The sequence below is a fragment of the Salvia hispanica genome, chromosome 4 (assembly GCF_029641045.1).
Source record: "Salvia hispanica isolate PSC_SH4W2 chromosome 4, Shi_PSC_v1, whole genome shotgun sequence".
NCBI classification, from domain to species: Eukaryota; Viridiplantae; Streptophyta; class Magnoliopsida; order Lamiales; family Lamiaceae; genus Salvia; species Salvia hispanica.
In genome coordinates, this window is record NC_142695.1 from 57,966,044 (window position 1) to 57,989,913 (window position 23,870).

General features: G+C 32.3%; 1 protein-coding gene and 1 long non-coding RNA gene across 2 annotated transcripts; both read left to right on the forward strand.

The window, feature by feature from the left end:
- The first annotated feature begins 11,771 nt into the window (after positions 1–11,771).
- On the forward strand, positions 11,772–13,415 carry LOC125195536 (acetylajmalan esterase 2-like). The gene is made up of 4 exons (XM_048093674.2): positions 11,772–12,079; positions 12,168–12,380; positions 12,482–12,630; positions 12,920–13,415. The coding sequence occupies exons 1-4, from the start codon at positions 11,821–11,823 to the stop codon at positions 13,388–13,390; spliced, it is 1,092 nt and encodes a 363-aa protein (XP_047949631.2). The 5' UTR covers positions 11,772–11,820; the 3' UTR covers positions 13,391–13,415.
- Positions 13,416–20,345: 6,930 nt separating this feature from the next.
- On the forward strand, positions 20,346–21,325 carry LOC148929686 (uncharacterized). Its single transcript, XR_016137778.1, has 2 exons — positions 20,346–21,052; positions 21,163–21,325. It is a non-coding gene; the product is annotated as an uncharacterized LOC148929686 (long non-coding RNA).
- Positions 21,326–23,870: the final 2,545 nt, after the last annotated feature.

Genomic DNA, 23,870 nt, shown 5'->3' on the forward strand with positions numbered 1-23,870 from the left:
AGTTAAAGTGAGCACATAAGGCAAGCATTAATCTTACAGTAGTAAATTTAACAACAGGGGCAAAAATCTCTGTATAATCTACCCCCTCTTGTTGAGTAAAGCCTTTTGCCACTAGTCTAGCCTTGTACCTAAGGCCCTCCACTTCATTTTTCAATTTGTAAAGCCACCTGCAATCAACCACAGATATGCCAGGGGGCAAAGGTACAAGAATCCAAGTGTGATTAATAAACAGAGAATACATTTCCTCCTTCATGGCTTTATGCCATTGTTCCCAAAACTTAGATTTTATAGCTTGCTTAAAAGATTGGGGTTCATCCCCATCAGATTCATGGACATTGAAAGCCAGACTAACAAGAGCAACCAGGCCTATATGGCCATCATACCTCACAGGTTTATTCACATTAGTTCTTCTAGTTCTATCTCTAGCAAGAATATAATTTTGCAAGTCAGGCACATCAATGGCATTCTGAATGCCAGCAGGGCTATTAATCACATTCTGCACAGGAGCAGGGGAAATGTTTCTGACAGGAGTAGCATGCACATTAGTACCAGTATTATTGACATTTTGGGGAGGCAGCTCATCATTCACATTTAGGTTTCCCTCATTGGGTGTATCATCAGGAGTGAAGACAGGGTAAGAGTTCCAGAAAGGTTGCTCCACCTCACTTGGAGTATCACTAGGATGCTCCACACCAGTGAGAGATTCTGTGGACTCCACCTCCATAAGAGGCTCATTGTCCACAGAGGCTGGAGTTGGGTTATCAGGTAACTTCAAGCAAGGGAACTCAATTTCATTAAACACAACATCCCTGCTAATTACCACTTTAAAACCAGGTTGATCTCTTAGCCAGATTCTATATCCTTTAACACCCTCAGGATACCCCAGAAAAACACCCTTTCTAGATCTAGGGTCAAGTTTATCAGTTTTTGTATGCACAAAAGCAGAACATCCAAACACTCTAAGATGAGAAATATCAAAAGTTTTTCCAGAGAAAACATATTCAGGGCATTTTCCAAATAGAGGAACAGAGGGAGACCTATTAATCAGATAAGTAGCAGTCAACAGACATTCACCCCAAAATTTTTTGGACAAACCAGATTTGGCAAGCATGCATCTCACTTTTTCAAGTAGAGTTCTGTTCATTCTTTCAGCAACCCCATTTTGCTGGGGGGTATAAGGCACAGTTTTATGTCTCTTAATCCCAAAAGCAGCACACAATTCATCAACATGTTTATTGCAGAATTCTAAACCATTATCTGTTCTGATAGCCTTAAGTTTCTTTCCAGTTTGAGTTTCAATAAAGGTTTTCCAAGAAACAATTTTAGTAAACACTTCATCCTTATGTCTCATAAGAAAACACCACACTTTCCTTGAAAAATCATCAATTATGGACAGGAAATACACAGCACCAGAATGAGTAGACACAGAAGCAGGTCCCCACACATCCATATGCACATATTCAAGGATATTCTTACTGATATTAGCAGGAACAGGGGTAGGGAAAGAAACTTTGTGCTGTTTTCCCAGCACACAGGTATCACAAAAAGGTAAATCACTATGCACCTCAGAATCAGATAAGATAGCATGCTTTTTTAGGAGATTAAGACCTTTTGCACTCATGTGGCCTAGCCTATTGTGCCAAAGCACAGTTTTATCAGTTTTTACAACATTAGCATAGGCTTTATCACAGGTTACAGGCACAGCATTGCAGACATATAACCCACATTTCTTTGTAGCTTTGAACAGACACATGGATCCTTTGCAAATTTTCATGCACCCATCCCCCCATTTTCCCCCCATGCCCTCATTTTCAAGGGCAGTACATGACATCAAGTTATAGCATAGATCAGGAACATATCTGACATCCTTCAAGTTGAGCACAAAACCATTATCTAACTTTAAACATACAGTGCCAATGCCAACAATCTCACATTTTTTATCATCAGCCATGGACACAAAAGTATTAGTCACAGGTCTTAGCTCAGAGAAAATCTCTTTAAAAGGACTAACATGATAAGTACATCCAGAATCACAAAGCCAATCATTTGAAGTAAAGGGGCAGGCAGGAGAGGCATTAATAAATTGCAGATCATGAACCATGAAGACAGAATCATTTACATTGTCATAAGTAGCCACATTCACAAGAGTTTCACCCTGGGAATTATTGTTGGTAAACTTGTTCTTCTTAGGCTTAGTGCATTCTTTCTTATAGTGACCAATATCCCCACAGTTAAAACACTTCCTATAGGTCCTAGGGTCTTTACTTCTTGACCTAGACCTATACTTCTTCCTCCCATTATTACCAGAACTAGTGCCACCGCTAGATTCATTCCCCCCTCTAGATTTAGACCTACCTCTAACATTAAGAACTTTGTTATAGGCATTTTTATCAGCAGCTCTTTCCCTAAGTTCAATTTCCTTAGATTTTAGGGAGCTAATAATCAATTCTAGAGGAGCAGAGTCCCTGCCATACTTAATGGCAGCTTTAACATCACTATAGGAGTCAGGAATGGCATTCATTAGGGCTATGCTGGTATAAGCATCTATTGTGGTGTCACCAGATCTCTTAATGTCTTGAACAAGCTTCTGAAATCTGTCTACATTATCATCTATATCCTTAGCAAGGTCAAGCTTAAACTTAAACAATTTTTCAAGCAAATACATCCTTGAGGACATGGAAGTTTCAGTAAACAGAGTATCAAGCAATTTCCACATTTCAGAAGCAGATTCAACATGATCAACCTTTCTTATCACAGAATCAGACAAGTTTAGCACAATAGTGGCCCTAGCTAACTCATTCATTTCATCCTTTTTATCCTGATCAAAATCCTCAGGTAAAGAGCCATCAACAACCTTAAACACTTTTTGTTGAATCAAAACACACTTCATTTTCTGTTTCCAAATAGCAAAATCATTTTTACCATTATAAGGAACCAAACCAACAGGCTGAGACATTTTTACAACAATTTTAACAAGAAGACAGGAGGCAAGGCTGAAACACACAAACTTACACACCTGAAAACACACAGACATTCACCAGCAAAAAACAAGAACAGGTACAGAGGCTTTCACACACAACAGAGAGGACCTCAAATCCTTGACTGTCACGAGCAACACTGGCCAAGGCTATCCCAGCTCGCAATCACTCACTTGTGGAGGGCGCAGGGGGTCACTTGGGCAGTATAGATGCTTGGTGGTCAAGTAAAATGAGATCACACGATCACAGAGCACAAGAACCAACGGAAGCAACACAGAAGAGACAGAGAAAGCACAAAGAGACCTAAGTCTTTGCCAGAGACTATCTACCAGAAACAAGAACCCAAGCCTATAGTGGCACTAGACAGAAAGATAAAGAAGACCGGGAGATCAAGCCAATTTACCAGAGCGAATCCCCTCTCGAAGGAGGATTCCACTTGCCCACCTCCTTAAGCGACTCGGCGTGCTAGACTAATCCCCCCGTGGCTCTGATACCACTGTAGGGATCAGATTAGCCTAGATTCACTAATTACCGAGACCTCTTTGTTCTTGTACAAGAGAGCTCAGCCAAACTCTCACCCACGCGGCTGATATGTCTATAGATTACAAGACAAAACCCTTACAACTATTACAATTACAGTAACTAGTTCTAGCTAGGGTTCTTGAGTAATCTTGACCTCTTGGTACACCTGCACACTCAAGTAGATTGTTAGACTAACAAAACAAGATCCCTAAGGATCTAATAGCAATCAACACAGAGAATCAAAGAAGAAACAGAATAGATCACATAATATGGCTCAGAGCCCGCCACATAACCCAGATCTATTCAACTAGAACCAAAATCCAAGGGAGCAACGATGAATCGACTGGAGTCTACCCTCCCACCGTCACACCTTCACCAAACAGCCCCTCTTCACCGGATTAGGTCACTAGGACCACTTCAAGACTGAAACCCTAGTTCTCACTCTACAAGCAACCAAAGCAGTTGCCTTCCCAAACAACTTAGAGATCAGATATCCACACAAGAGCAGTGAATCATCTCTAGAACAACCGGAGAGGTAATCGGAAAGTAGAGAGAAGGAGGAGAGTCACGCAGAGTAGAGAGAGAGAGAGTGTTAAATGAATTGAGAGAGCAGAACCGGTTGGGCTCTCACATAAACAAACACACATCACAAGCCCTTAATCCAACGGCTGTAGTGCATAATCCGGGTGAAGAGACACGTGGCATCATCTGGAGAACGAGGGAGATGCAGCTGGGCTTCTGAGTCTAGACCACATAAGGATAGAGGCCCAGACACTAAATAAATCAGGCCCAAAGCAATAATAGTCCACAAATATTCAACATGTTTATATGTTGGAAAATCATGTACAAGAAATATCTATATATATATATATAGTCATCACGAATTATCTTCCAATTTATTAAGTAGACGTTTAGTGGTTCTAGTTTAGTCGTCCTTCACTTTTCTATGTGTTTTTTTCACTTATTTTGAATATTCCTAAGTTAATTTTTTTCCTTCACTCTTCTATGTGTGTTTTTTTCACTTAATTTTTGTTTATATGTAGGAAATTCTTTCGTCGTTTAAATCTCCGGCCCGGTTTCAACGCTATGTCATCATGAATTATCTTTATAGAATTTCTATATGGTAGTACTAGTTTTGAAATATATACTTAAAATTTATCATATACTAATACTTTTAATTATATGCACATATCTATTCGACTATAAAAATGTAAGAATCCACAGATGTATAATAGACCTCAAGATTTTGAATCTCAAAAGTCAGGAAATATATTGCCTTTTAATGATTTAACACAGTGAATTCCCAGTGTCATCTTGAGCGAAAGAAAGCTTGGGGAATAAAAAGAGAGGTTGCAAGAATACAGTGAATAAAAACCTTTAGGATATGTTTGATTTCTCTTTTAGTAATGGGCTAGTAATGCTTGAGTTAAGATATGGGCCAACATAACTTGAGTTTAGTGAAAATGAAACAATTGTTTGGCCTGCTTGTTTTGGCCCAAAGTTTAATATGTATGTATGGTAGGGCAACTGGTAGGTAGCCAAGTTGACTGTTCTACCCTCACAACTTTTATCAAAACTCGATTTTACCCTCCAGAACCCTAGTGTTATTAATTGCTTTTTTACATGGTTTTTTTCCATTCTTCATCGTGCCGTCTGAAGTGAAACTTGGAATTCTCCTAATCAGCTGCCATTGTTGTCTTTTGGTGGTCGAGCTCGTCGTCCACCATTAACCCTAGCCCTAAAATATTGCCATTCAATCTCAAATCTTTGTTGTTAAATCGAAGAAATCATATGAATTTTTTGTAAATCGAAAGTACCTTGATGTTGGCTTATCGTTGCTGTCTTCAAGTTTTCGTCGGCAGAGAGATTTCTCGTGTCGATAGTCTGGATTGAGAAAGAAAAGTGAATTGTTTTTCTTCAATCAGCTACGCCCTATGTTTTGGGAGAAGGGTAAATTGGAGTTTTTGGTATTAGGTTACAATTCCAGATACGTAACTGCTCCAACATGGGCAGATTTAGAAACTCATGTTTTGTGCCCAAAACTAGTGGGCCGAGCCCCAAACCTCGGGCTTAGGAGTTTGGCTAAATGATAGACCAAACATTTGATATGGGCATATATGCACTCATAACTGGCACTAACTATCCCTAAAAGAGAAACCAAACAGGCCCTTAAGATGTCCTCTTGTCACAATGGATCTAGTGTTTTTGGAGTAGATATATAGTTCTTTACTATACTTCATTACAAACAATAAGTCACCGTCTGCCAATACTTTGAGTGGGTAAACACGTCCATTCTCACGTAGTAGATTGTTGGTGGCATATTCTTTACTCCAAGAATCCATATCTCCATAGGTATTCATCCTCCTTATAACAATACGGGAATAATCCAAAGTAGTATCACTTAAACATAAACATAGTCGATCCTCTAAAATACATAGCTTAGCATAAGAATATTGTGATATATCGGGAAGAGAAACAGAAAAACTGGTCAACACCTCAGTTTCAAGATCAATGCAACACATCAAGAGATTCTCCCCATTTTTAGATGTCAAGCAGTGAAGATTTCCATTAAAATACGGAGCAACATATGGCAGTCCCACTTGCCAGTTTTGTGTAGAACTATCTCCGTCTAGCGTTGGAACCGGTATGGGTCCACAACCTTCCTCTTCCTCCTGGCATAATATAAGTACCACATAATATCTTATATTGTCCACTTACTTTACTCAATCCAACTCCAAAAATGACATTCCAGATAAACTCAGTTATAGGCGGAGGAGGAAGCACTGCATATTCACGAGTAATTGGATTGCACACGAAAAGATTTTTAACGCATGCATACCACAACAAACCATTAGCTGAATCAATTACACGATAATTAGGTCGTTTTGAACATATTTTGTTAGGACAAGGCAACAAGACTCGGAGAAGTGGCCTGAAGGCCTCATCCCAGACTCTATACTCATGGTCTGGAAGAGAGAATGCCAGGCATTGTTTCGGAGTGTACAATGTCGCTATAAGATGGTGCCATGATTTGCAAACAAACTTGCATTGCATAATGCTCCAAAGCGTGAGTCTGCGCAGTATCTCTCTTATAATCTCTTGTGGTAGAGTTGCAAACAAATCATCCTTCATAATTACCAAAATATATCAGAAAGTTTAAAAAAGGTTTCTTGAAAAATAACAAGTAAATGAAGCAAACCTTGGGCTCTGATAAAGGCTTGAAGCACCCATTTCCCATTTCGACCGTCTTGCTTCTTTCTCTCCTTACAAGTTTAATACACATATATATAGAGAGAGAGATTTAGATTTCTCAATGGATTTGAGTAATAATCATCTATATATTATGCAATCAGTTTTTACCAGATTGCCTTCTATCTCTTAAGATTTTGTGAGACATCATATCGAATTATGGCCTAACATTTGTTTGATAATATCTTTGAACGAGTGCATGTCTATTTTGTCAAATGAGTGATGATAAATTAACAAAAATTGTATATACAAAATAGGATATTTTAGGTATTTTACATTGTAATAAATTTATAATGATTTATGAATTTGATATATTACATATTTATCCTTACATGACCATTTCAGAAAGTATAAGTTTCCAATCTGAATATGTAGTGATTTAGGAAAAGATTAATATATGTCTTAATTTACGTGAAGGGTGTAGACAACGAAATTAATTTTCTGCTTCCTTTTTCCAGTATACATGGTCTTTTTAATTATTTATTATTCATTATACAACAGTGTCCTCGTTATCTATATATTTTATGATACAAAATTAAATATGTTACACAATACTAGTAAAAGCTTATTTGTTTTATTATTAAATACTTGTTATGATTATTGTTGAGAATATGGCCATGCACAGCTGTGAACGGATGCATGGAATGCTATTATGGATCTAAGGGGGTTCATGGAGTGTTATGATGGAGATGCGATGCATGAGATCAAGATAGGAGCTATGTGGAATCTAGTTTGTTAGGTTGGTTGTAACTAACTCGGTGCAGCCTCTTGCACTTGATCTTTGAGTTAGTATAAGAGTTAGTTTTGTAGCTCTAGTGTGGTTGTTACTTGTATTCTCCACATTCACATATTGTAAAGATTAGAGTTCATTGAATAAAGAAGCTACGTTCTCCCCCCTATCTTCTCTCTCACTCACAAAACAGACACTCAATCTTCTATCTTCAACAATTATAATTATTATAAAATTGACTACATGCATATATAATTTTCTCATTGCTATCCCCAACTAACTAATTATGATTATTAATCGATTTACTTGTATGCTCTATATCTCCAATAAAAATTTATGATACACAACTAAATAGAGAGTATATAATAGTAAAAAATAACTTAAAATGAGTACTAGTTATTCATGTCCAGTTATTTTATTTTTAAATAAACCTTAAGATTGTAAATTATAAAAATAATACTATGTATATATGCTACTACTAATTAATTTCTCATTATTAGTATAATCTAATCAGTTGATGATAATTAAGTCGATTTCATTGCATATACTACATCTTCACATAAAAATCATGAAACAAAATTAAATATTAAATATAATAGTGAATTTTTTTTTAAGTGATAATAGTCATTTTCATCCAATTATTTTATTTTTCAGTAAATCTTAAGATTGTAAAATATAAAAATGACTACATGCGTATATATTTAATTTCTCAGTGATCACACAACTAATTGATGATCATTAATTTGATTTAATTGTATACTCTGCACCTTCTTCACCCAAAAACCATGAAACGAACTTAAACATGATACAGTCCATGATAGTGAAAAAAACAAATTAAATTGATAGTAGTTATTCGCTTCTAAGTATTTTATTTTTAAATAAATCTTATGAGTGTAAATTATATAAATGACTACATGTATGTATACTTAATTTTCCATTGCTAATATCATCCAACTAATTGATTAGCTCTTACTTGTGCTCGGCAAACCAACGATTAGCTCTTACTTGTGCTCGGCAATCCAGCGAGCACTTTTATCTCTGCTCGGAAAATTCCGACCACTTCTACTTGTGCTCGGCAAAAAGCAAGCACATTTAAGTGTGCTCGGAAATGTTTAATATAGAATAAAATGGCACCACTATTTCAAAAACTACAAGTATAGAAGAGAATGAATATACTTAAAGATAGAAAAATGTATTAAAATTATTTTTAAAAAAATAGCCATGCTAAAACTGCGTGCAATAGTGCAACGAAACCGCCTGCTCGTGGCCGGTCTGAACGGTTGATACGGATTATAAACCAATTATTTGATACAAATTTTCATGAGAACGATTAGTTTCGTTAAAAAAATATTGGCGGTGGTATCGAACGCAATCGCATCACCTATTAAATCATCTATAAAACCAGCGAGCACCTTTACTTGTGCTCGGAAAATACCGACCACCTCTACGTGTGCTCGCAATTTACCAAGCACTTCTACTTGTGCTCGGCAAAAAGCAAGCACATTTAAGTGTGCTCGGAAATGTGTAATATAGAATAAAATGGCAATACTATTTCAAAAACTACAAGTATAGAAGAGAATGAAGACACAAAGATAGAAAAATGTATTAAAATTATTTTTTTAAAAATAGCAATGCTAAAACTGTGTGCAATAGCGCAGCGAAACCGCCCGCTCGTGGCCGGTCCGAACGGTTGATTCGGATTAAAAACCAATTATTTGATTCAAATTTTCATGAGAACGATTAGTTTCATTAAAAAAATATTGGTCGTGGTATCGACAACGTAGTCTTCAAGAGTTCTTGAGTTTTTATTTTTTCGCATTTTATTTTTCAACATAAACAATATATTAATACAAGAGTCCATTTTTGCTCTATTAAAGTTTAAACATTGCACATTCCCATGCAACTTTTGCAATTGCATCTGTAAGATTTGTTTGCGATTTGTAGTGATTTTATTTATTTTATTATAAATGGCCTTTCCAGAATTTGAGACTTTATCAACAAAAGACAGAGACCTTTTGCGAGAAGGTGGCTGAGACATACAATCTGGCTCAGCCCGATTTCGAACGAGTGAGTCCCGAAATTCATAAGTTTTCCATTGTCTTTAACAACGAGGAGAAGTGATGCGACAGCGTATGTCTCAGAATCTACCAATAAGACAATAGCAAGCCTTTCATGTTTGTCTTGACATAGGAAAAAGTGTGTGAGTCGAGGCATGAGCTTGGCCTCCAAATGCACAAAGCGCACCGCGTCGGGCCAATTTTTCCACAAGTGGAAAGCCCAATCGATGGGTGTGAGTGAAGGGGTGATCTCCGACGCCATCTGATTGGAACGGCTTAGGAAATTTAATTAATTTTTGAAGATATCCTTACTCATTTTGTGGGATTAAAACACTGCAACCAGTGTAATTATGGAGTCTGCAAATATGTACATACATATATATTTTGGTCCCTAATTTGACAAAAATTTGAAGAATAAATTTTTATTGCTACTACTATTTTTATTAGAGAACATTTTTTAATTATCAAATGTGTAATCTAAAATATGTTGGCATTATCAAACGTTAACTAAAATGATGTCATGTTTTAGGATGCTAAACAACATACTATTATACTCCCTCTTTGTCTCTGCTAAAATGACACATTTCTTAGCCGGCACGGGATTTTAGTAATTATTGGTTAATGTGTTTAATTGGAGAGAGAAAATGTGGATGTATGTATTAAATAGAGAGAGAAAGAAAGATGAATATTTTAATAGGAGTGAGAAAAAGTGGTTGGATGTATTAATTGGAGAGAGAAAGTTTCTAAAAAAGGAAATGTGTCATCTTAGTTGGGACAAACTAAAAAGGAAAACGTGTTATCTTAAGTGAGACGGAAAAGAGTAGTACTAAAGTAAATAATTCATTTGTTGAGTTATGATTTATATTAAGTGATATCAGTGTTAAAATCTTGATCGGCTACAAAATCAAAACAAATCAATTATTTGGTAATTTGTAGGTGAAACCTAAAGCCAGTATGTAAAACCATAATTTGATTATAAAACCCTAATCCCTTATTATTATTAGATAATTAACTTTTTAAAATTATCAAATGTGTAATAACAAAATATGTTTGTGTTTATCTCTAATTTCTCTCTCCTCCATACCGCGACCAGTTGGTACGTTAATGTAAGCAAGGAGGGAACAACAATTAGTCATTGAACGAAAAGTGATGTAAAACCGATCAAAATTTGATCTTCAGAGCAATTATCAAATACTTCCTCCGTCCTCGATTAAGAGTCACACTTTTCCATTTCGGTCCGTCCCAGTTTAAGAGTCACACTTCATTTTTACCATAAATAGTAAGTAGGTCCCACATTTCACTAACTCAATTCACTCACATTTTATTATAAAACCAATATAAAAAAATGGTCATATTCCACTAACTTTTTCAACAAACTTTTCTTTACATTTCTTAAAACCTGTGTCCGGTCAAAGTGTGACTCCTAATCGGGTACGGAGGGAGTAGAAATCTAATACTATCAAAAGATAATGTTATAGACTCTTAAACTTTTCTCCTTTTTCTTCTCCTTTGTTGAGAGATTTTCTCATCTGGATCACCCATGCTGTTTCTCTTTCGATTGCTTTGTTCTCTCTTTGTATTTATATTATTGGTTTAGTTGTTTGATTTGTCGTTAGAAATAAAATCTACTAGTTTATTAGAGATATGCTTTAACTAGCATTAAAATTATAGTCCAATTCGAGTCCTGTTTGATGGAGTGCCAACTATGTTTATTCTAATTACATTCAACCTTGACCAAAAAAAATATGGATTTAGTAACATCTAACAAGTAATTAACCTTGTTAGAAAAGGAAAATATTAAAATTAAATAAAAATAATACTAATATGTTTATTTTCCTATTTACATGTACTCCTTTAGATGTACATGTTTCTTGATCCTTGTAATACGCATAAAAATAATATAAATATAAACTATAAATTATCTTCAACATAAAATTAGTATACTTAATAGTATAATTTAAAAAATCCAAGCATATCAATTCTTGATCCCTTGTAATACGCATAAAAATAATATTAATATACACTATAAATTATCTTCAACATAAAATTAGTATACTTAATAGTATAATTTAAAAAATCCAAGCATATCAATTGCCAATCCTTTCAGACTTCGAATTGGATTAGCATCTTATATATACTAGCTACATTGGTGATTGGTATTGTCTTTTTGTTGTTGTGCGTTTAGATTTTTCTCTATTGTCGAATTGGGCGAGCATCTTATATATACTAGGCTACCTTAGTGATTGGTGTTTGACACTTTGACTGTGAGTTTAGATTTTTGTCGATGGCATTTAAAGCAATATTCAGTATTGTAGTTATTTTTGGTTTGATTTTTTCTGTTAGTGCTGTTCGTAACATTTTTGGGTACTGCCATTTTAATGAAATTTATCAACTTGGAGATTCCATGAGTGATGTAGGAAATTTGATTAGAGAGTACCCGGTCGGGGCCTCTACGAATTTTGCGAAACTGTCGTACGGCCAAACGTTCTTTGAGGAAGCTACAGGTCGTTGCTCCAATGGCCTTTTAATGATAGACTATATTGGTAAGATTAATATTAAATTTGTTTTAGTTAATTACTATAGATGCTTTTAATTTAGTTACAATCACGATTGTTAATATATGATGAACAGCAATGTCTGCTGGGCTTCCTTTGCTTCCACCGTATAAACACAAGGGGACTTGGTTTGGGAACGGAGTCAACTTTGCCGTGGCTGGTTCCACCGCGTTGCCGTCTGAGGTGTTAGCTGCTCATAACGTAACGAATCCGGTGACAAATAGTTCTCTTGACGTTCAATTGGATTGGATGGACTCCTACTTCAATTCCACCAGCCTTGATGAGATAGGTAAACAATATATATCCTTTCTTTTACGATCTACTCTCTCTATATATATATATATGTAGTAGAATAATTATTATGGAGGATTTGGTTTGGTGAGTACATAGATCGTTTCAAGAAACTCCGAAGTGCTTTGTTCATGGTGGGAGAAACCGGTGGTAATGATTACAACTACGCAATCTTTCAAGGGAAACAGATGGAGGAATTGAAAAGCATGGTTCCTCAAGTGGTTGAAGCCGTGATTAATGGAACTAAGGTGAGTTGACACATTGTCATGCATCAATTAGAGAAAATTGTAATTTTTTTAAATATCAAATTATATCATCACTTTTCTACCTTTTACGATTTCTGATTGATATTTCTTATCCAAAATTTTACATTGTTCTATATGACGATCGAAAATTATGAGATGATTTATTGAAGATATATTGTAAAAAATACCAACAAATTTAATCAATATTTTAATCAATTAAAGTGGAAAGGTTATGCTTTAATTTGCTATTTAGTTATGGTATTGAAAGTTATGAATATGATTAATGTTGCAGAGAGCCATAAAGATGGGTGCAAGAAGATTGGTTGTTCCCGGAAACTTTCCGATCGGTTGCCTTCCGATATATAAAACAGCATTCCAAGGCGCGCCCCTTAACAACCAAAGTTGCGTGACGGAGTTGAATGAATTTGCGAAGTACCACAACGAGGTTCTGCAAGAAGCCATCCTCAAACTCAAACAAGAGAATCCCAATATTGTCATAGTCTACGGCGACTATTACAATGCTTACCTAGATCTCCTCCAAAAGGGAAAACATAATGGATATGAGGTAGAGAGGGCTTGCTGCGGAATAGGAGGGAAATACAATTTTGATTTGGAAAGAATGTGTGGAGGAGCTAATGTCAGTGTGTGTGAAGATGTTGATCGACATATAAGTTGGGATGGCATCCATATGACTCAACAAAGCTACAAACACATGGCTGCATGGTTGATACCACGCTTCTTTGCTGAACTCGCCTGCTTCTGATCATTTATCACTTTTTTTTTTTTTTAATTTCTTGCTTTTTATCATTCATTTTATTTTTCAATTCCAAATTTTTGTGCTACTTAATTAAATTTATTACCGTTTGTTTTTTTTGATTTTTTTTACGTTACACCTTTTTTTTTTCTCATTCCTCTACTATTTACTTTCTGCATGCTCCCAAACAATTATAACTTAGACTCCTATATTAAATCTTAGTGATATTTTCAGGATAATGAAACACTAAAAAATATTATGGATCTTAGATTGATAGTATTATACTAGTCCTATGTCAACTACTATATTAAGTCTAATTAAGAGTCAATGTCAAATTTAAGTTAATTTTTATTATTTAAACTTAATGATTTAATATTTCAATTTTAAAATCTATGGGACAGTCTAGATTTTGAACAAATGTCATGATTTAAAAGGCTATTCTATTTTTAAAATAATTAAATTTTTATTACTTCAAATTCAATTACATAAAATTATAACTACAAAATATTTTGAATTTCATTATATCTTATTTGTTCTCTTTAGTAGTGGACTAATATAAGTTTGAATGTATAATTTGGAGGAAAGAAGAGGTTTGACTAAAAATGAATAGAGAGCATTAATTCTATTCTATAAGGAAATATTTTTCTATGGATAAATTAATCACAAGGAAATATACATCAAGGAAAACAAATCATAAATATGGTAGGAGATATTTTAGGCTTCATAATTAACACGGACGAGCCGTTGATCACAACGACCCAAATACTTATAAAACTATGCTTAGTCTTGTAGTTCGTCTATTTTAATTAATTATAAATGTTATTTTAGTTTTTTTTTTTTTTTATCTTGAGTCGAGCTGTTATATAAACCTCCGTCCGGATTTTCTTTGACGGTTTTTTCCCAAAACGTTTAGGAGGTCGAACTAAATAGAACTAGCTCTGCAACGAAAATAATAAATGTAGTTCGTTCAACGTAGTAGTAAAATCATCATTTCATTGATGAGAAAAAGATGTTCAACTTCTTGCATGTTCAGTTCAATTGGCCATTAAATTGATGAGAAATATCTTCGTGTGTTTAATATAATTTAGTATTTTTTGCCACTAGAAATTTAATCATGCTAAATTTACTACAAGTTTAAAGTGATGTAATTTTTCACCACATATCAAGAATTAAAATTCGTGATAAAAATCTGAATGGACCGAAAATTGGTACTATATTTTTTAGCTATTAATTAACCCAACTCTTTTATACTACTCGTACTATATTAATATCAGTTATAAAAATGATATATTACCTCATTTACTAATAAAACTCTATTAGATTATTTGATAACTCATTAGCAATAATTAATCATCAAAATATACATAGGCATGTTATGAAGCTTAAAGCATAATTTGCTTAGATTGTACTCCTGCCGTCCCCTAAAAATAGAAACTCTTTCCGTTTTGGTCCATCCCGTAAAAATAAAATTTTTCTATTTTAGATAATTTCTTTCTCTCTAATGAAATGGGAGCCATGTTCCATTAACACAGTTTTCTTTCTACATCCCTTATTCCGAAAAAATTCGCATGTCTCGTACCCATATTTCGAAAGGTCCGTGAATTTAATCCCAAATTTCGAAATGATAACGAATTTAATCCTTTTTTCCGAAATCTCTCTATAAATGACGAGGATCACTTTACCTAATTGAAATTCCTCATGGAGGACTTTTCAACTAGATTCATTACAGTTATATTGCATTTAATGAGGTGGTATGGAAAATAAATAAAGAAATACTAAACAGGTGGCCGACCTCTTATGCATGAATCCTTTTCAAAATAAATTATAGACTTGACTTTGAAGTCATCCAATACCTTCCAAAATAAATTATAGACTTGACATTGAATTCCAGCAGTTTTGGGACCTGTTTATAAAATTTTAAATCCTACATTAATGAGCCCAAATATTCAATTTGTTAATCAAGGTCAAACAAAAAATATTTAAAAAACTTTTTCTAAAGAAAAACATGTTACCCCAAATTAGTATACAATATATGAATTAGAAAAATTAATGTAATGAAAATAATTAAAACGTCAAACCTAATGGAGGTTGATAAAATTTAGCTGGGCCTAATGGGCCCGAAAATTAATGTCACTATCGTTTAAGCGTTTTATTTTCTGCAATTTTTATTTTCTTATCTACAAGTATAACTAGAATTCACTAACTAAGCTCACACAAATTGGGTGACTTATATCTCTGAATTATTGGTTGAAATTAGATGAGTGTTTTACTAATTTAATTGCGTTTCATCATCCATAGTGGAGTAAATGAATTTGTTTTTAAAAATATAGATATAAAATGATAGAAAATTTAAAATAACAGATGACAGGACACAAATAATTCTAGGAAAAAAAAAAATCATGAACACAAAATTTATTACTCCCTCCGTCCCAGATAATTCATCCTAGTTTTCCATTTCGGTCCGCCCCACATGATTTGTCCCATTTCATTTTTACCATTTTTGGTAGTGGACCCCATATTTCACTAACTTTTTCAACCCACTTTTCATTACAATTCTTAAAACCTGTGCCCGGTCAAAGTGACCCGAATTATCCGGGATGGGGGAGTAGTTTTTAATATAATCAAACATAACTTTGCTATTTTGTACATAACTTTTCTTTGAATTTGGACTCAAGTTCTTACACGAAATTATACTACCTATTGTTTATGAATCAGTCAAACTCATCTGAGCTTTTTGTATTTATTTTTGAATACCACATATATTTTATCTTTTATTTTGTATTTATTGGAGAATTTATAATTAATCTTCGTATCAAATCATTACGAATTGTCTTCCAATTTATTATGTAATATTTTAAGTGATCATGAATTAGTCAACCTTCGCTTTACTATTTGTTCTTTTACTATTGATTTTGAACACAATTCATACGTTAAATTTTGTTTATTATCTTGGAAGAGAAGTGATTAATGTACAACTAAATAACATGCATAATTAAACAAGTATCAGCCATTAGATGAAAAAACGGAAGAATGAGATTAGATGAATTTTGAAAATATGGAGTTCACTATATAAGAGTGTATTGGTTCAATCTGTGTTTTCAAATTCTTGTTATGAACTAAGCGTCTTTAGTGAGCTAAACCTAACCCTTCATTATAACTTAGTAATATGCATTAACCCCAAAAAGATATGGTCATCGATGCGATTCCCACATTTTGCTACCTTGAAGAATTTATTTTAATATTAAACAAAGCTATTGAATCATGATTTGGCTAGATACTAAAAGAAATAATAATTAAATTAATATTCTTATAGTATAATTTTTAATTTAATTATATTATGACTAAGTGCTACTTACCTTCAAATATTTGTTTTATTTCTTACTAAATAAAGCTATACAATCAGGATTTGGCGTAATAATAGAAATATACTTTTATAAATTTTAGTAATAAAAGTAATAATAATAAATTAACAGTTTATTTATTAATTTAATTTTTTTTTTATTATTATTAGTGTTACTTATAGAGTGAGATAATGATTTGATAGAAACAGTATTTACTTAAAAGTTTAAAAATATTCGAGAACCGAAATGCAAATATTTAGCTGGCTTCAAATGGGCCACATATTGGGTCTAAAAGTTGAAATGGGCTTCAAACATAAAAATTTCTCAATAACCATAAATCGTTAGCGGATCATTCTAGGTCCACTTTCAATTCTCTGTATTCAAATGATTTATTGTACTCTCCCTTCGTCTCACTCAAGATGACTCACTTTCCTTTCTTGTTTGTTTCAATCAAGATGACCTATTACTTAAAATAGAAACACTTTTATCTTTACTTTATTCTCTCTTTCTTATTTTACTCTTTCCTCTTACCACATAAAATATAACTGCATAAAATTTTGTGCCGCCCAAGGAAGGAGTCATCTTCCTTGGGACGGAGGGAGTAGTATCTTCAATTTTATTTTGGCATAAGTATAACTTCAAATAATTTACTAGAGTTATTATATAATTCAATCAAAGTTTATACACTATCTTTTAAATTATAATTCACAGACACAGCATACCACACTCCACACACATTGGCTGACTCAAACATCTATATTATGAATATCTGACTAATTGATTGTTAAAATATACTAATCCAAAAAACAGAGTCTAGATTTTTTTTAATTCAAAGGATAAAACATTTAGTGATTAAATGTGATAAAATTGGTTCTATTTTAATTTTGGTAAAATTAAAATTTACAATCAAACATCGCTTTGCTATTATGTACTAGAATTTTGTTATTGAACATGACTTTGAGTCTTGGATAAATATATTTTACTTTGTAATCCCCTGTCTTATAAAAATAATCTCCTTTTTCAATTTTAGTTCATCCCATAAATTTAATCCAATTCTATTTTTAGTAATTTTTCCCCTGTGAATCTCATTTCTTTTTACCTTTCTCCTACTTTATAAAATTTCACTTTCAAAAACATATCTTCTTCAAAATCTATATTTTTTTTGGACAAGGAGTATTTTGCAATTATTGAAAAGTTTCTCTGGTTATTTAGTGATGAAGTAATTTCCAGGAAACCATGATTTTTAACTTTAGATCACCTCGTGACTTTTTTTTCATACTGAATTTATCACATGGCTACATTTTTTCTTGTAGTACGATAATTGTTGAAAAAGCTCTCAATTAGTATTGTACTCAATTATTGGAAACGACTTGTACTTCGTGAAACTTGACTCAAGTCTTCGGTAAATTAATTAGGATAACAACAATGGAATTAAATAAATACTCCCTTAGTCCGTCACTTGGAATTCCATATTTCAATTAACTCATTAATACTCACATTTTATTATAAAACTAATACTTTAAAATTAAAATCCACATCCCACCAACTTTTTTCAACTCACTTTCCATTAGATATTTCAAAAGATTTATTTTGGAAGAATATCAGTGTACATAATCACAAATTATGTTTCAATTTATAATGTACATATTTTTAGTAATAATAATTTAGTCAACTATGTGTTATTTTTCTTCTCTGATTTGGAACGCAATCCTTACGTTCAATTTTTTTATATGTTGAAAAAAATATAAAAGCTCGGACCTCTTTTTACGTTATACTATATCTTATCATGAATTATATCTTAAAAATTTATTTTTATATGATTTGTGATTATAACTTAGTCAAGTTTCACTTTCTTGTTTTCTGTTTCAAGTGTCACTCACGCGATCTCCGCTCTTCCATAATCTGCAAAATAAATCCCAAATTTAGTGCTCATTCAATTCAATTATTCAAACAAATTAATACAATCAAATACCCTAATCACTCTCGCTCCAAAACGGACTCTTTATTTAAAGTAGTGACTTAGATTATGAAACTATTCTTTTCTCGAAATAAATTTAGAATTAAAGAAATTTAAGTGAAGTATATGACGCACTTAATTAATCAAATCCCCTGATTTGATTGAGTTTCTATAAGTCCAAAGAAAAAAATGAGAAAATAACGAGATGTAGACATGAACCCCTACATAGTTTGTTTAACGTATTAAGTAGTAAATTAACACATTTCTTAATAATTTTTCTTTTTACTAATCGACTCTAACTAAAATGAAAAGCCTAGCGAAGGAGTGATCAATTGCAAACTAATTACCAATCACAAATTAAGATCAAATCTTGGCCATTAGATTAGGAGATCTAATAGTTAAAATAATGCCACGTGAATTAAATTTTAAATTAAAAAAATTATTAAATAAACTTAAAGGGTACTAATGTCAATTCTCTTTCATGAAAATCATCTCAAAACTTTAAAACTTTAAATTAACATAACTCTCCCGGTTTAATTTATTTTTTCGCAAAAAATATATCAAATTAAAGATAATTTTATAAAAATTTTAACGATATCTCAATTGCATATGTCCGACGATGTTCGGGTGATGAAATTTGATAAATTATATTTCGATTTTCGTGCATATTGATAAGCATATTTTATCAATAAATTGAAAAAAAAAATCTTAACATAGTGAATACAAAATCTCAATATTGTGTAGGTAAAATATCAATAAAAATGTGTTGATATTTTCTTGTCCCTGTGTTATATTCTCATGTCATATTGTGGATATTTGTACACAATGTTGATATAAAAAAATACCCACGAATATTATCATGTGATAACATAATGATGATATTACCATTTTGTTGATATTTTGTCTACTATTTATTGAAATTTGTGTGTTTTAATCTCATCCACTCATTTCAAAATCCAATAGTGTAGATTTAGTCTTAGTTTTGGATTATGATGTTATAAGCATTAGAATAGGATCCTACTTCGGCTTACAATTTTTAAACTCCGCCAAAATATTCAATTTGTTAATCTAGGTCAAACAAAAAATATTTAAAAATTGGTTTTGAAAGGGAAAACATGTTACCCCAAATGATTTATATATATATGAATTACGAAATTAATGTAATGAAATTAATTAAACAACAAAACTAGTGGGCCTAAACTGATATTGCTGAAACAAAGACCACAACTGAGGTTGATAAAATTTAGCTGGGCCTAATGGGCCCAAAAATTAATGTCACTATCTTTTAATCGTTTTATTTCGGCAATTTTTATTTTCTTATCTATAAATATAACTAGAATTCACTAAGCTCACATAAATTGGGTGACTTATATGAATTAGTTTGAGACATTGCCAAACATTGAGTATATTTGATGTTGGAGGGAACAAGTTAACAGGAGAGATCCCCACTTGGATTGGCCAGTTGCATAGCATGCTAATTCTAAATCTTCGTGGAAATAAATTGCATGGTAGTATTCCTTACCAGATATGCAATCTTACATTTATTCAAATTCTGGATTTTTCGATAAATAACTTTTCTTCGATAATACCTGATTGCTTCAACAAGTTTACTGTCTTGTCTAGTGAGTATAAGTATATCCATAATCCAAATTTTGATGAAATTTTTTTTGGTCCAATGGCCCTTATGAATGAAAATAATCACGATGGATATTCATCATTTCAATGGAAAGGCAAGGAATCGGAATATTGGAATAATGTCAAATGGCTCAAACTCATTGATTTTTCTAGCAATAGATTGACCGGAAACATTCCCAAATCATTTTCCACTATGAGGGATTAATATCCTTGAATCTATCAAGAAATAGTTTGACAGGATATATAATTCCAGATATTGGTAATATGGAGGTGCTAGATGCTCTTGATCTATCTCACAACCAACTCTATGGCAAGATACCTATAAGTTTGGCAGGAGTACACACTCTTGGTTTTCTTGATTTGTCGAACAACAGTTTGTCTGGAAAAATTCCAACGGGTACTCAACTTCAGAGCTTCAATGCATCGTATTATGCCGATAATAATGGACTATGTGGCGACCCTCTACCAAAGTGCCCCGGAGATATCTTGAGGCCATCCACCACTAATTCGAATGGAAACATGAATGAGAAAGACAGAGTCTTCTCATTTATGCAAGAAGTTGGCATATCAATGGGCTTTGGTTTTATCTTTGGATTTTGAGGAGTTATTGGTTCGTTGATATGGAAGAAATAATGGAGAATTGCATTCTTCAACTTGTTGGATGTTGTTGGAGATTGGTTCTATGTAAGGATTACTGTGTTTGTATCCAAATGGAGAAGAAATTGAAATGCAATACAGGTAATATCAACTACATTTCATTTACTCGAATTTGTTACATTCACATTACTTTAAAATATTGCAATCAAGATTTTATTTTTTGAATTTATAACAATCCCAATTTTTTTCAGCGGTGACACTACTCGCTTTAGAGATGAAACAAGGTGAGCTGGTGATCTTATTTCTAAGTTATTGTAATTTTAATTTTTTAGTGTTTTTACTTTCCTTTGTAAACTATATGTTGGTATGTATTTGTTTTTTCTAGGCATGGATGTTTGTGTTTTTGTACTTTCACTCACTCTGTTTTCATTGTAGGAAAATGCTATGCTTATCCAATATTTTTCTCTAAACTATAAATAGCCAACAATACCTTGGGTGTAAAAGAAACTCGACTTTCTTAATAATTTTACTTTTACTAGTCGACTCTAACTAAAATAAAAAAATATATAGTAGTTCTTCGTTGAACGTACTAGTGAATTCTTCATTTTACTAATGAGAAAATCATGTACACTTTTTAAATTCCGCCAACATATTCAATTTGTTAATCATGGTCAAACAAAAACTATATTTAAAAAATTCGGTTGTGAAAATAAAAACATGTTACTCCAAATGAGTTATGTATTTTGAATAACAAAATTAATTTAGTAATGAATACTACTCCTCCGTTTTTTTAAAAATAGGGACATTTGAAACGTCACGGGTTGTAATGCACAATTTGGTGAAGTAAGAGAGAGAAAAAAAATTAGTAAAGTAAGAGATAGTGAGAAAAAAAAATTGATATAGTAGGAGAGAGGAAGAGAAAAAAGTAATGGAATTAATGTTGGTGGATTATGAGACCACTTTAGGTTATTAGTTGTAGTGGTATAAGTGGTAATTAAATTGATATATAGGGGTGTAAAGATTTCCTAAAATAGAAAGTTTGAAAGTTGCTATCTTTAAATAACGTGCTAAAATGGAGAGAGTTGCTATTTTAAAAAAACGGAGGGAGTAATAATTAAAATGTCAAATTACCTAATGGGCCTAAACTGATATTGCTGAAACAAAGTCCACCAAGGGAGGTTGATCAACTTTAGCTGGGCTTATAATGGGCCGAAAATTAATGTCACTATCTTTTAATCATTTTATATCGTTTTTATTTCGACAATTTTAGTATAACTATAATTCACTAACTAATCTGACACAAATTGGGTGACTTATATCTCTGAATTATTGGTTGAAATTAGAGGAGTGTTTTACTAATCCAACAATTTATTGTATGATTTTTTTTCAAAAACTAGTACATAAAATAGTAAAATTTGTAATAACATATGACATGACACAAACAACTAGGAAAAAAAATCATAAAAATAAAATTTTATGAGTTTGTAATATAGTAATTTTTCTTTGACTTTCAAGTTCTTACGACGAAATTATATTATTTACGAATCAGTCAAACTCATCTGAGTTTTTTGTTTGATTTTTGAATATCAGATATATTTTTATCTTTTACTTTGTACTTATTTGAGAATTTATTATCATCGTATATAATCACTACGAGTTGTCTTTCAATTTATTATGTACAATATTTTAAGTGATGATGATTTAGTCTTTTTGTCTTTTTTCCCATTGTTTCTATCTTGGAAGAAGTGCTCAATTTACGAAATAATTTTCCACAAACAAATCTAAACGTAAGAATTGCGTTTGAAATCAGTGAAAAGAAAAGACACATAGTCAAGCGAAAATTGACTAAACTAGTATCTGTAAAAATATGTACAACATAAATTTCAGCCATTAGATTGAAATATAGTTCGTTCAATTCTTCGTTTCATAGATATAAAAATCATGTACAATCTTCATGCAATATACAGTTCAATTTCATCATTAAATTGATGAAAAATATCTTTGTATATAATCACGAATTATGTTCAATTTATTATGTACTGTACATATTTTTAGTGATAATAATTTAGTCAATTTTAACTTGACTATGTGTCTTTTCTTTCCATTGATTTCAAACGCAATTCTTGCGTTCAGATTTGTTTGTATGAAAACATTTCATCTTAAAAAAGAATTTTTGTATAATTTGTGATTATAACTTAGTGAAGTTTCACTTTCTTGTTTTGTTTTTAAAATTGACTGTCAAGTTTTCGAGGTAAGTAGGATTTCATTTTAGAGATTTTTCCTATTTAAACCGTTACCCTTAAGATACAATAGATTATCCACAAAATACAATTCACTCAATACATGAGTAAAGAAAGTATGATTTCTGAAAAAAGAATAGCAATCAAATTTGTTTTTTTTTTCCATTGATTTTGAACGTCATTCTTACGTTAAATTTTGTTTATATCTTGGAAGAGAAGCGATTAATGTACAACTAAATAAAATGCATAATTAAAAAATAAATTCAGCCATTATATGAAAAAAAATGGAAGGATGAGATTAGTTGAATTTTGAAAATACGAACCAACTAAACCTAAACCCTTCACGATAATGACATTTCCGTTCTATCCGTGTTTTCAAATCTATGTTACGAACTAAAATGCCTTTATAATGAACTAAAACAAATTTATAGAGACCAAAACACAATCATAATGAACTCCGTGTTCTAGTGTATAGTTATGCATTAAAGTAATAGTTGTCCTATATCACTACTCTATCTTGGAAAATTATAACACCAACCCAATTTCTACGCTATGTTATCATGAATTATTTCGTCTTTGATAGTACAATTTTAAGATTGAGAAAAATTTGGTAAGTAGAAAAGAGTCGGATATATATAAAATTTCAAAAGATTTATTTTGTAGAATTATTTTAACAAAGAATATAGTAACAATAAGTAATTACTCTACTTATTTTATAA

Coding starts and splice junctions, on each gene's coding strand:
- LOC125195536 (XM_048093674.2), top strand. CDS start 11,821: ATGGCATTTAAAGCAATATTCAGTATTGTAGTTATTTTTGGTTTGATT. Junction 12,080..12,167: donor TTTAATGATAGACTATATTG/GTAAGATTAATA, acceptor TATGATGAACAG/CAATGTCTGCTGGGCTTCCT. Junction 12,631..12,919: donor CCGTGATTAATGGAACTAAG/GTGAGTTGACAC, acceptor TTAATGTTGCAG/AGAGCCATAAAGATGGGTGC.